At 35.8% G+C, this 12092-nt stretch overlaps 2 protein-coding genes across 2 annotated transcripts; both read right to left on the bottom strand.

The window, feature by feature from the left end:
• Window positions 1-5463: 5463 nt before the first annotated feature.
• Window positions 5464-6546, bottom strand: LOC142179968 (uncharacterized). Its single transcript, XM_075250873.1, has 2 exons — window positions 6534-6546; window positions 5464-6149 (listed from the first exon to the last, which is right to left on the bottom strand). The coding sequence occupies exons 1-2, from the start codon at window positions 6544-6546 to the stop codon at window positions 5464-5466; spliced, it is 699 nt and encodes a 232-aa protein (XP_075106974.1).
• A 116-nt stretch (window positions 6547-6662) lies between these two features.
• Window positions 6663-7430, bottom strand: LOC107791505 (uncharacterized). The gene has a single exon (XM_016613590.1). It carries the CDS (start codon window positions 7428-7430, stop codon window positions 6663-6665), a length of 768 nt encoding a protein of 255 aa, XP_016469076.1.
• Between the last annotated feature and the right edge of the window lie 4662 nt (window positions 7431-12092).

Raw genomic sequence — 12092 nt, 5'->3', positions numbered from 1 at the left:
ATAGCATCGCAGACGCTTGAGGATTGAAGAGTACGTATTGTACTCACGGTTTCGACCGCTCGTTGTTATTTTCATTATAGAGAGACAGGGGTCCAGGTAACAAGCACATGAGCTAGAGATCATCTTCTCCATCCATGATGTTTTTGATCGCACTGAGCACCACTATATGTTCGGTGGGCATATATAGTTTATTAGATTCTTTTGCACATTTGGGTTCGGTGGGCATATATAGTTTATTAGATTCTTTTGCACATTTGGGCGACGTCCCTAGGATTTTTATCTCACTTGTGAATTTACCGCACTTCGCACGATCATATTTAAAATACAACGATATTTACTTCTAACTTTACATATACAAACATTTAGTGACAAACATTTTTCTTTTGTAAAAGTAACAAACATTAATCACTAAAAATATTATATAATTAAGTTTGTTTGTCATTCGCCCTCAATAAAATTGTGTTGTCATCATAGTGAGAAAATTATGAACTCCTATTCCTTCTGTAAAATTAATTAACCTCTAAATCACAATAAAAATTTCAAATATCCAACATGTATCATTATACTTCTCCATTGAAGCACCATTAATAATTTTATCCAATAAAAGTTTTTCACTTCTCCATTACTAAAAGGGAAAAAAAGAATTTACCCACTTTGATCACTTTTTATATGCACCTAGTTATTCATATATATAATCGAGGATATGAATTAGGACAATGTAACACCCCCAACTTTTATAAAATATTATATACATTATTTGGCAATATTTTTATTTAAAATAAAATAAAATAATAATAATTCATTCTCTTTGTTTAATTCATATGTATATGTGTAGACACTTTGATTTAGTGAGTTGTAGAGATTTCTAATAGCCAAATAAGAAGTTTGAAAAAATTATCTTGTGGTACTATTGTGTAATTAAGAGACTAATGACTATTCTTTGCACATTCTAGATAATTTGGGTTTATAGTGTAAATTTACAATATTCTTCTATCCTACCTTTTAGGTTTGACAACCTTTTCTTTTTCCCCAAAGCCTACCTTTTTTATTCTTTCCTCTAACTCTCCATTGAAGAAGCTCAATACCCGTACTCAGATTGTAGTGCTTCAAAATTCTGTAGAAAAATAAGACATAGACCTACAATTATTATGAATACCAAAATGTCCAGTTCTGCTGTCTACTATATCAAAAGAAGGCTAAAATACAGTGCAAGATTATTTTTATTAGAATAGTTGTAATCCATTTAATCCCCTTTTGATAATCATCATGATTTGCTTTAAACATCTTTAAATTTCAGACCTTAAGTGAGTGTTGATTACATGTTTAAGATACAAGAGACATTTGTTCAAGCTAAGCAGCACACCTTAGGAAAATAGCTCTTTTCTTGGCTTAGAAGATCTTAAATCCCTTATTGACGTTTGAGCTTTAGAAACACTAAAACTCAAAGGTTTGCACATAAACTTGAGTGTTCCTTTCAATTTAGTTTGTTGAGATATTGTGAGTGATTAAGGTTTGGTAAAATTTTATCTTATTTAAATTTGTTGTCATATTGACTTTGTCGCTACTTTAATAGTTTACTTGATTTGTTGCTTGAGAAAGAATATCTTGAGACACCTTGATATATTAGTTGTCATTGAGGGTATAATTTTGTAATTGAGTTATAAATATGTTAAAATCAAATGGGTGTCATATAAAGTAATTTTGAAAGATAATTTAACTCCCCCATATATACGGATTACTTGAGCATCATTGCATTCTTGTTGGAATTTTGTCCCTCTTATGATGGTGACGTTGTCACTTATATTGGCATGGATTTTGTTTGGATATTGATCCATCTTGACTTTGGATTCACATTCCATCTTAATCATGGACTTTGTCCATTTTGAGTATGGATGGGAAAATCACTTTCAATATGGCTCTTGATTCTCTTGATAATTGGGTGACGACCTACTTGATCTACGACTCCGGTCCTTCTTGTTACTTGATTATGCTTTGATTTAATTGCATGACATATGTGTTGGGTGAATCAACTAATCGGTGGACTTTCTTGGATTATATTTTGAAGTCTTCTTGACATTTAAGATTTTGAATAATGGTATCTTGAACTATTTTGTGATTTGATATTTAGCCCCCTTGAAATAATTGTACCTTCATTAAGTACTTGATGTTGATTTTGATAAGCTCATATCTAGAATTTATTCCATGTATTCATTACATAGTTTACCTTTCTTTTATTATGAAATGTTAGTTACGTTTATGTGCCACTAAGCTTTATGCTTAGCGATAGTTTGTTATTATTGTAGGCGATGTGCGGGGAGATGCTTGAGGATATTATTTGAAGCAGACTCTTTGAAAGATTAGATGAAGATCAAACTTGCATAAACATATGTATTTTTTTTTTTTTTGTAAACTTTTGGAGACTTGTACATGATCCATATGATACACTTAGATATGCATTCTTGAATGATTATTGGGTCATGACACTATTATTTTGGTAGCTTATTCTTGGTGAGTGACTTGACTATTTTGGAGTGTTTATGCCCAAATCTTATAATTTATTAAATTTGGTATCTAAATTGAACTTGGAAATTTTTTGAAGACTTAACTAGCTTGTATTTGATTGAGAGTTGGACTTTTTGCTTGGTGTATAAAAAAGATATTCTTCTACTAAGTGTTTGATAAATTTTAAAGTATTGATTAACTTAACTAGATGTTGCTATTCATGGGCCATTTTTTTCCTAGTTTATTTTATTAAAAGAATATTTAAATTTATAAGTATTACATTAGTGTTTATTTGTGGCATCCTCCTGGGGTTGCTACATGTAATCCCATAATTGACGATATATTGACTTTAAAGAGATTTATCTTTTGCCTACTCCCCTAGATTAACCACAATATCTAATCCTTGATCTTCGCATATTATAGATCATAAATGGGGATATTTAAATAAGAGGACGTGCGTTTTTCTTTTCTTTCTCCCTTTTATCTCTTTTTTTGGTAACTAACTTAATTTTTTTAATCACTAAAGAAATATTTATATTTTCATAGCTAAGATCACACAGCTAGCCATCTCATTAAGTGATTACAGGATACTACATAGCCATTCAACTAAGTTTTAACCACTATCTACTAAAGAAATGCCAGAAAGACAAAACAGTCTATTCAAACTGAAGACTATGTAGATAGGTTCTGGATCCAGGTAGAACTCGTGCGTTGTATATATAAGCAACCTCCTTCACAATAATTTCCCATTGTTTGCTTCTCTGTTCAAATACGTTGAGGTTCCTTTCAATCCAAATCTGATACACAGCTTCTACAAATACTATCTTAAACACTTGTGCCTGCTGAGATTTGCCTTTAGAACATGTGATGATCCACTGGTTATGTTGTTGCCAATCTCTGGTTCTAGGGCATTGAAGTTGCATCCATTGAAGTAGTTTATTCCAAACACTTTTAGTGTACTCACACTTCATAAATAAGTGTTCTCTATTTTCCTCCTTCCTTTGACAAAACACACATTGTGTATCCACATCGAGTCCCCATTTACACAACCTATCAGAAGTTAATAGCTTTCCATGCATCATGATCTACATTGAGAATTTAGCTTTGGGTTACGCTGCATTGCTAAAAAATAAACTTTTCCATTCCAATCGACTGTAATCACCAAGCAGGGTCAAGTATATTTGCATGATTAAACTTTTCTTGTGTGACTGCATATACTGTTGATTCTCTAGAACTTCCTTGGCCTCAAAACTTTCCTAACCATCCAACAAGCTTGTTGTGGTGTTGTCCAATTGGTGAACTTCTTCCCCTTGATATAGTATGTGTGAATCCGTCGAATCCAAAGTTTATCCTGCTTATGTGCCAAATCCTAGTAAGTTTTGACTATTGCTGCACGATTCCAAATCCTTAGATCTGTATATTCCTTCAATTAACTTGACTACCTTGGTAGGTATCACAAATAACTGCGCGTAGAAAGCCTGAATTCCAAATAATACACTATGTACTAACTGCACCCTCCCTGTATAGGATAATGTCTTTGCAGTCCAAGAAGTGATCCTTGTAGTCAATTTTGTCTATAAGGGGTTGTCACTGCAGTATACTGAGTTTCTTTATAGAAAATGAAACTCCAAGATACTTAAAGGGTAATTCTCCAGCTGTGAATCCTAAGTGCTGAAAAATCTGCTGCTTATGCTCTGCAGGAACTCCACCAAAATAGACTTTACTCTTGTTCATGTTTGCCTGCAGTCCAGATACCCGAGTGAATTGTAGAAATTTCTATTGCATTGCTTTTATAGAATTGATATCACCTCTGGTAAATAGTAGTAGGTCATCAACAAAGCTAAGGTGAGTTATTCCCAGCTTAGCACATCTAAGGTGATATTTGATCTCTCTAACTTCCTTAAGACAGTTATGATTCTGCTCAGGAACTCCATTGCAATCGCAAATAAGAAAGGTGACATTATATCACCTTGTCTTAATCCTTTAACAGCATTAAAGGGAGTTGTTGGCTCACCATTAACAATGATAAAGTAGTTGACAGTTTGAATTCATTCAATTATCGATGAGGTAAATAATTGAGGGATCCCCATCTCTTCCATGACTTGTCTTATATATGGCCATTCCACAGAATCATAAGCTTTTTGAAAGTCTATCTTGATCATGCATCGAGGTGAGATATGTTTTTAGAGTAGGCCTTCACTAGTTCATGAGCTAGGATTATACTGTCTACAATTCTTCTCCCTGGAATGAATCCAGCCTGAGCTTCATTGATAACAGTGGGAATGACAATTTGTAGTCGAGCTGCCAGAACCTTAGAGATGATCTTGTATAGCACAGTGCAACAAATAATTGGTCGAAACTCCTTTACAGTTTTAGGCCTGGCAGTCTTGGGCACTAATGTGATGGCAGTGCAGTTGATAGCTCTGTACATCCTGCTTGTAGCAAGGAAATTTAACACAACTTCTATGACTTCCTCTTTGATAACATGCCATGCCTTCTTGAAAAAAAACATGCATTGTAGCCATCTATTCTAGGTACTTTATCTTCTCCAATGGAGCATAGTCCTTCATAGATCTCTTCCTCAGTTACATCTTTACAAAGTTTCATTCTCTGTTGTTGTGAAAGCCTTGGTCCCTTTTGCATTACCAACTTGTCTATTGCAGGTAGTGAGTGAGCAGCAGTCTCCATTAGTGATTTATAGAAATCAACAATCTCCACTTTTATAGCTTCCGGATCAGTTAGTCTTTTAAGTGAATGTAGTTCCTGGATCTACTTCCTGTGGACCCTTTCCTTTATCACAAATGTAAAATACCTTGTATTAGAGTAACCTAATTTTATCCATTTAGCTCTAGTTTTTTGTCTTAAGGCTCCTTCTTATAGCATATTCTATTTTTTTAGGCTTTGGATAAGATTCTTCTCCTTCTCAGTCAGCTCATCAGTACAACTAGCATTAATGCTTTTTTAAACTATGAGAAGCTCAGTCATAGCAGTATCAATCTTTTGTTTGATGAATTTAAACTCTTCAATATTAAGTTTCCTGAGTAATGGTCTGAGTTTCTTCAATTTCACCCAGATGTCCTGCATTGTCCACCTGTACACTCTCTGGTTCCAAACTTGATGTACAATACTTAGGAAGGTTTCATGTTCAGCCCACACATTGAAGAACTTAAAAGAAATTCTCTTGTTGCCCTGGTCTACTGTGAGATTCAAGCTCATAGGAGCATGATCAGATATGAAAGGAACATCATATACAATAGTGATATGTCCATATTGCATTATCCATTCATTGTTGCCAAACAATCTATCGATTCTGCTCCAGATTCTATCCATTCCATCTTGTTTGTTAGGCCAAGTGTAGTAATCCCCTTCCCATGCCAATTCATTAATACCTAAATCTTGAACACACTTTGTGAAGTCATAAACCTCATACAAGTGTCCTGGATTTTCGTTGATCCTGTCTTGAAGCTGCAATACATAGTTGAAATTTCCTCTAAGGATCCATGGTTTGTTGGCCCCATGTCCAATCTTAATCAGGTTATCCCACAATTGTTTCCTTTGCTCAATAGTGTTGTATCCATAGACCACTGTAAGTAGACATTCCTGATCTCCTATGATTCCATTGACTAGGCAATGAACAACTTGTGCTTCTGAGATCCAATATTAGCCAAATTCTCCCATTAGTTGCACATGTGTAATTGTGCAAAATTTCCCAGTCTTGGACAATAAGGAAGCACACTTTCTTCATATTATGTTCCTTAACTCGAGTTTCTATGATACCAGCAAGCATTATGTTTTTAGCTTTTTGATAGTTCTTCAGCTCTTTCTACTTGTACCACTTATTGATGCCCCTGACATTCCCTATTAGCCAAGTCATAGAGTCTTGTGAGTATCCCCACCTCTATCATGAGGTAGAGAGGAGCTCATACTGGTACTCGTAGAACCTTTATGGAGATTATTCCTATTTAATGGAGATGATAGTAAAGAAAAATTTTCTAAGTTCATCATTGGGCTTTCCACCCCTCTGCCTTTACCTGCTGATCTCATTCTTGTAGCCTCATGTACAGAAATCTCATGACTCTTTCTAGTCTCATATGACAAGTTAGCTTCATGTGTCACCACTGCTAAGCTAACATGTTCTTGTTGTTGTGCTATGGGAGTTTTTATCGATTCACTTTGTTGGTAGTTTCAACCCCCACTGGTCCTTTATATCTCCATTCATATGTTACTTTCTTTTGTTCTCTTCTTCGTTTTGGCTTCTCATTCTTCTGCATTTTAGGCCCTTTCTGAGCAGGGCATATGTGCCCAATCATCTGGCATTTGTCACAATAGTTAGGTTTCCAATCATACGCCAACTGCTGTTGGAGTTTTCTGCCTCTAGGATCCATAACAGTTATCTCTGTAGGCAGGGTCTTTGTTATATTGACTTCTATCAGCATCCTCGCATAGGAGATTCTTGTTTGCTTGGTAGTGCATTCATCTGCAAATAAAAGTTTTCCAATTGCACTGGCGATCTTACTTAGAGATTCACTACCCCAGCAACTCATAGGTAGTTTAGGGAGTATAACCCATAGAGGGATATCAGCTAGGAATTCCTGGCTTAAATCAAAATCAGGTGTCCATATCTTTACAATTATTGGTCTATTGTTGATGGTGTGTGGACCATCATAGAACACTTTGTGCATATCCACCATTGATTGGAACTTAATCATATAATAACCCTCATCATGTAAGAACAAGTCAGGTTCAGTAATATCTAGCCAATGCAGTGCAATATATCTCTTCATTGTATTATAACCAGGATTTTCTCCAATTATATACGCAATCATCGCCACATTCCATTTCCCCTCTTCTTCCACCACATCCTGAAGTTCTAGTTGCACTACTGGTTGCCTATCAACAACTTGAGGAGGTATGTATCGAAGTGTCATACCATGTGTAGTTACTCGATTCTACTGAAACAAGTTCACCTAGGTTTTTGGCCCTTCTCTGCTATACGAGGGGATTGCTGCTGGAATTGTCTGTTCATGGAGTTTGAAGTAGCAATGTTTGGTACAGTGGCCTCGATTCTGTCGGTAGTATTAGTCTGCTCCTTAAGGATTTCAGTACCAATTTTAGGATATTTGGTCTCATTTCTATGTTTGTTAAGCTCCTTTGTATTTCCCCTTTCTTTGCTACATTACTGTTAGCATTACTCTATTTAGGGTTAGCCATGGCTACTGTTCCATTGGTTTTCTCCCCATATCTAGCTATAACAACATTATCAACTTGCCATATTATCTCCGCTGCACTAAGATTCAATTTCCTGCTCGCTCCAGTGGCAATTGAAGATGATCCTTCTTCACTCATAATCATCTGCGCCATTTGTTGCTCCGGTGGTATTGTCTCTTTTGCTTGGGGTGGAATTGATTTCCTAGGTTGATAACTAGTACTTACTGAGCTGCCAAAAGCAATAATAGGTAATTTCTTTGTCCTTCCTCGTCCGCGACCTCGGCCTCTCCCCATGGAAGTCGCGACCAGCGTACGTTAGCTAACGGGCGCCGAGAGCATGAGAGAGAAAGCCCTTTTACTCTATCAACCTGTTGCCTATCTGTAACAGCATTTCAGTAAAGCCAACATAAAAATTTTATCTCTCTTTCTCTTTCCTTATTTTGTTCTTTGTCTCCCCTTAACTTGTTACTTCTCCATCACTAAGATAAACTCTTTTTATTTTTTCCTCCTAATTTGTCTTGATAATAAAATTTTGATTAAATAAGCCGATTATAATAACAATTCAAGCCATTATATATATATATATATATATATATATATATATATATATATATATATATATATATATATTTGACGCATATCCATCTCACCTTTTACTTCTATACTCTCATCCTCTTAGTTATTAATGATTTTGCTCACAAAAACTTTTCCCCTTCCGTGTCAACTTTCTCATATTAATATATCTTGCATGATTCAAATGATAATATGAAACTAAGCATTAAAATACAAGTTAGCATGCTAGAGCTAGAGATCTGTAAAAAAAAAAAATTAATAAATAGAGATATTATAGATCTTAACAAATGTGAGAAGCATGTTAATTACAGTTGAGCTACATCCACACATCTGAAATAAGGCCTTTCTAAATTAAAGCTACAACGTCAAGAATTTCACTGTCCTAGCGCCCAAATATTAGGATGTAATTGTGGGGTCCATCCTCATAAATGAAAGAAAGAAAAAAAAAAGGAAAGGGGTCCATCCCTATAAATGAAAGAAGGAAAATAAGAAAAGGGGTCTATCCCCAAAAATGAAAGAAAGAAAAAGAAGGAAAAGTATGTGCAAATCGTCAAATATGGTAGGCTCCAGAGAGTGAGGCTTCGCCTATAAAAAGAGAGCCTTGTTTCGTAGTGAATTTATGGATTTGAATACTTCTAACACTGAATTCTCTTTTGTAAATTCAACTTGACTTGTACCTGGAACAGAGAAAAAGAGTATCCAATTGAAATCTAGTTTTTTCTATTTTTCACTTAGATGTGCTCGGCAGATGCTAAAGCCAGAGCGTGATGGCAAGAATTGATCGAGCGAAGAATCACAGTTCTCAGCTATCACATTCAGAAAGACTACTGACCTAATTTCACTCAATTAACTAAACTATACCCTTACAAAACTTATTAGTACTCCTACACAGTTGTTCAATTTTAATGTCATTCTCAACTCTATTCCTAACTGGGTCTTTGATTTAAGGCCCTTTTGAGGAGGGTATCTTTTTGGTTAATATCAGCCCGGCTCGTATGGAATTTCGGTCTTTCTTAGTTGATAACTTTATTGCAATTTTCAGTACTCTAGTTACTCCTGCACAAGCAACAACAACTATGGATTTGATTGAGGAGCGCTGGGAAGAATGGATCGGGGAGATGCCCTTGAAGATCACTTACCCAACTTTGGAAGGGCATGAGTGGAAAATTGTCACTGATTTGATCCAAAATACACAGGGTGGAGTTACCTTATTGGTGAGTCTTGGCCGAGTTAGTGTTTAAGGAATAAAACCTTATTGTAGGTTCTTTATTATTTAAATAGTGCCAAATTCAAAAATAAAAGGAAAAAGATGCTTGTATGCTCATTAGATTTGCTAACTCAATTGATCTTATTGTGTCTAGATCAGGGTTCCCCGAGATTCGGTTCTCATTTCTACACACCAACAAAGAGAAAGAAAGAGTGAGGTTTCACAGACAGGGTATAAGAAAATAATTTATGAGAAAAATAAAAAGTGAGTGATATTGTAGTGAGTTGGAAATATCAAAAGAGGGTTATTTCTTTTGAGTGTTGTAGTGGTCTTTGGAGTATTTTACTCGGACCTACAAAGTATAAAATTCCTTGCTATAGTAATATCAATTGCTCCTCTCGGGGTCATGGTTTTTTTCCTTATTCAAAAGGGTTTTTCACGTAAAAATTATTGTGTTCTTGTTGTTCTTTTTATTTTTGTTGATTACCATATCTCGGTGCTACGATATTATTCCGCTTTTATTACTAACTCAACGGAAAAAAAATATCCGGAGTAAAGTACGAGGTAGAAAAATTCAACGAAGATAATGGTTTCTCAACATGGCAAAGAATGATGAGGGATCTGGTCATTCAACAAGGATTACACAAGGTACTAGATGTTGATGCCAAAAAACTTAATACTATGAAAGCTGAGGATTGGGCTGACTTGGATGAAAGGGATGCTAGTGCAATCAAGTTGCACTTATTAAATGATGTGGTAAATAACATCATTGATGAAGACACCGCACGTGGCATTTGGACAAGGTTGGAAAGCCTATACATGTCCAAAATGCTGATAAATAAATTGTACGTGAAGAAGCAATTATAGGCCCTACACATAGGTGAAGGTACAATTTTTATATTACATTTAAATGTATTTAACGAACTAATCACACAGCTCACCAACCTCGGAGTGAAAATCGAGAAAGAAGATAAAAGCCATCTTGCTGTTGAACTCATTGCCATCTTCGTACGATAATTTGGCAATAACCATCCTGCACGGTAAGACTACCATTGAGTTGAAAGATGTCACATCGGCTCTTCTACTCAATGAGAAGATGAAAAAAAAGCCTAAAAATCAAGGACATGCTCTCATCACAGAAGGTAGATGCAGGGGTTATCAAAGGAGTTCGAGCAACTATGGTAGATTCGGAGCTCGTGGGAAGTCTAAGAACCGATCCAAATCAAAAGCCAGAAATTGCTACAATTGTGATCAACCAGGTCACTTCAAAAGAGATTTCCCAAATCCAAGGAAGGGCTAATGTAAAAGAGTGGCCAAAAGAACGACGACAACACAATTGCCATGGTCAAAACAATGATAATGTTGTTCTCTTTATAAATGAGGAAGAGAAATGCATACACTTGTTAGGTCCAAAGTCAGAATGGGTGGTTGATACAACAACATCTTACCATGCCACACCGGTAAGAGATCTTCTTTGTAGATATGTAGCAGGTGATTTCGGCACTGTGATAATGGGTAACACAAGTTAATCAAAGATTGCAGGGATTGGTGACATTTGTATCAAGACGAATGTCAGATGCACATTGGTTCTAAAGGACATGTGACATGTACCTGATTTGCGGATGAACTTGATCTCGGGAATTGGTTTAGACCGAGATGGATACGAGAACTATTTTGCAAATCAAAAGTGGAGACTCACCAAGAGATCATTGGTGATTGCAAAAGGAGTTGCTCGTGGCATGTTGTAAAGACAAATGCAGAAATATGCCAAGGTGAATTGAACGCAGCACAAGATGAGATTTCTGCAGATTTGTGGCACAAAAGAGTATGTCATATGAGTGAGAAGGGATTGCAGATTCTTGCCAAGAAATCACTCATTTTTTATGCCAAAGGTACAAAGGTAAAACCTTATGGCTACTGTTTATTTGGTAAGCAACATAGAGTCTCATTTCAGATATCGTCTGAAAGAAAATTAAATATACTTGATTTGGTATATTCTGATGTTTGTGGTCCAATGAAAACTGAATCGATGGGCGGTAAAAAATATTTTTTTACTTTTATTGATGATGTTTCACGAAAATTATGGGTTTGTATTTTGAAAACCAAAAATCAGGTGTTTCAAGTTTTCCAAAAGTTTCATGCCTTGGTGGAAAGGGAGACATGCCAAAAGCTAAAGCGTCTCCGAAGTGACAATGGAGGTGAGTACACTTCAAGAGAATTTGAAGTGTACTGTTTGAGCCATGGGATCAGACATGAAAAGAGAGTTCCTGGAACCCCACAACACAATGGCATAGTCGCGAGGATGAACCGCACCATTGTTGAGAAGGTGAGAAGCATGCTCAAAATAGCTAGACTAGACTGCCTAAGTCATTCTAGGGTGAAGCAGTTCAGACAACCTGTTACCTAAACAATAGGAGTCCATCAGTTCTATTCGAGTTTTACATCCCAGAGAGAGTTTGGACCAACAAGGAAGTGTCATACTCACATCTAAAGGTGTTCAGTTGTAGAGATTTTACACATTTACCAAAGGAGCAGAGAACAAAGCTGGATGATAAATATTTTCCCTGCATATTCATCGGATATGGAGATGAAGAGTTCGGGT

This window comes from Nicotiana tabacum, chromosome 4 (assembly GCF_000715075.1).
Source record: "Nicotiana tabacum cultivar K326 chromosome 4, ASM71507v2, whole genome shotgun sequence".
Classification (NCBI taxonomy): domain Eukaryota; kingdom Viridiplantae; phylum Streptophyta; class Magnoliopsida; order Solanales; family Solanaceae; genus Nicotiana; species Nicotiana tabacum.
This window is presented reverse-complemented; position numbering and strand designations above follow the sequence as displayed.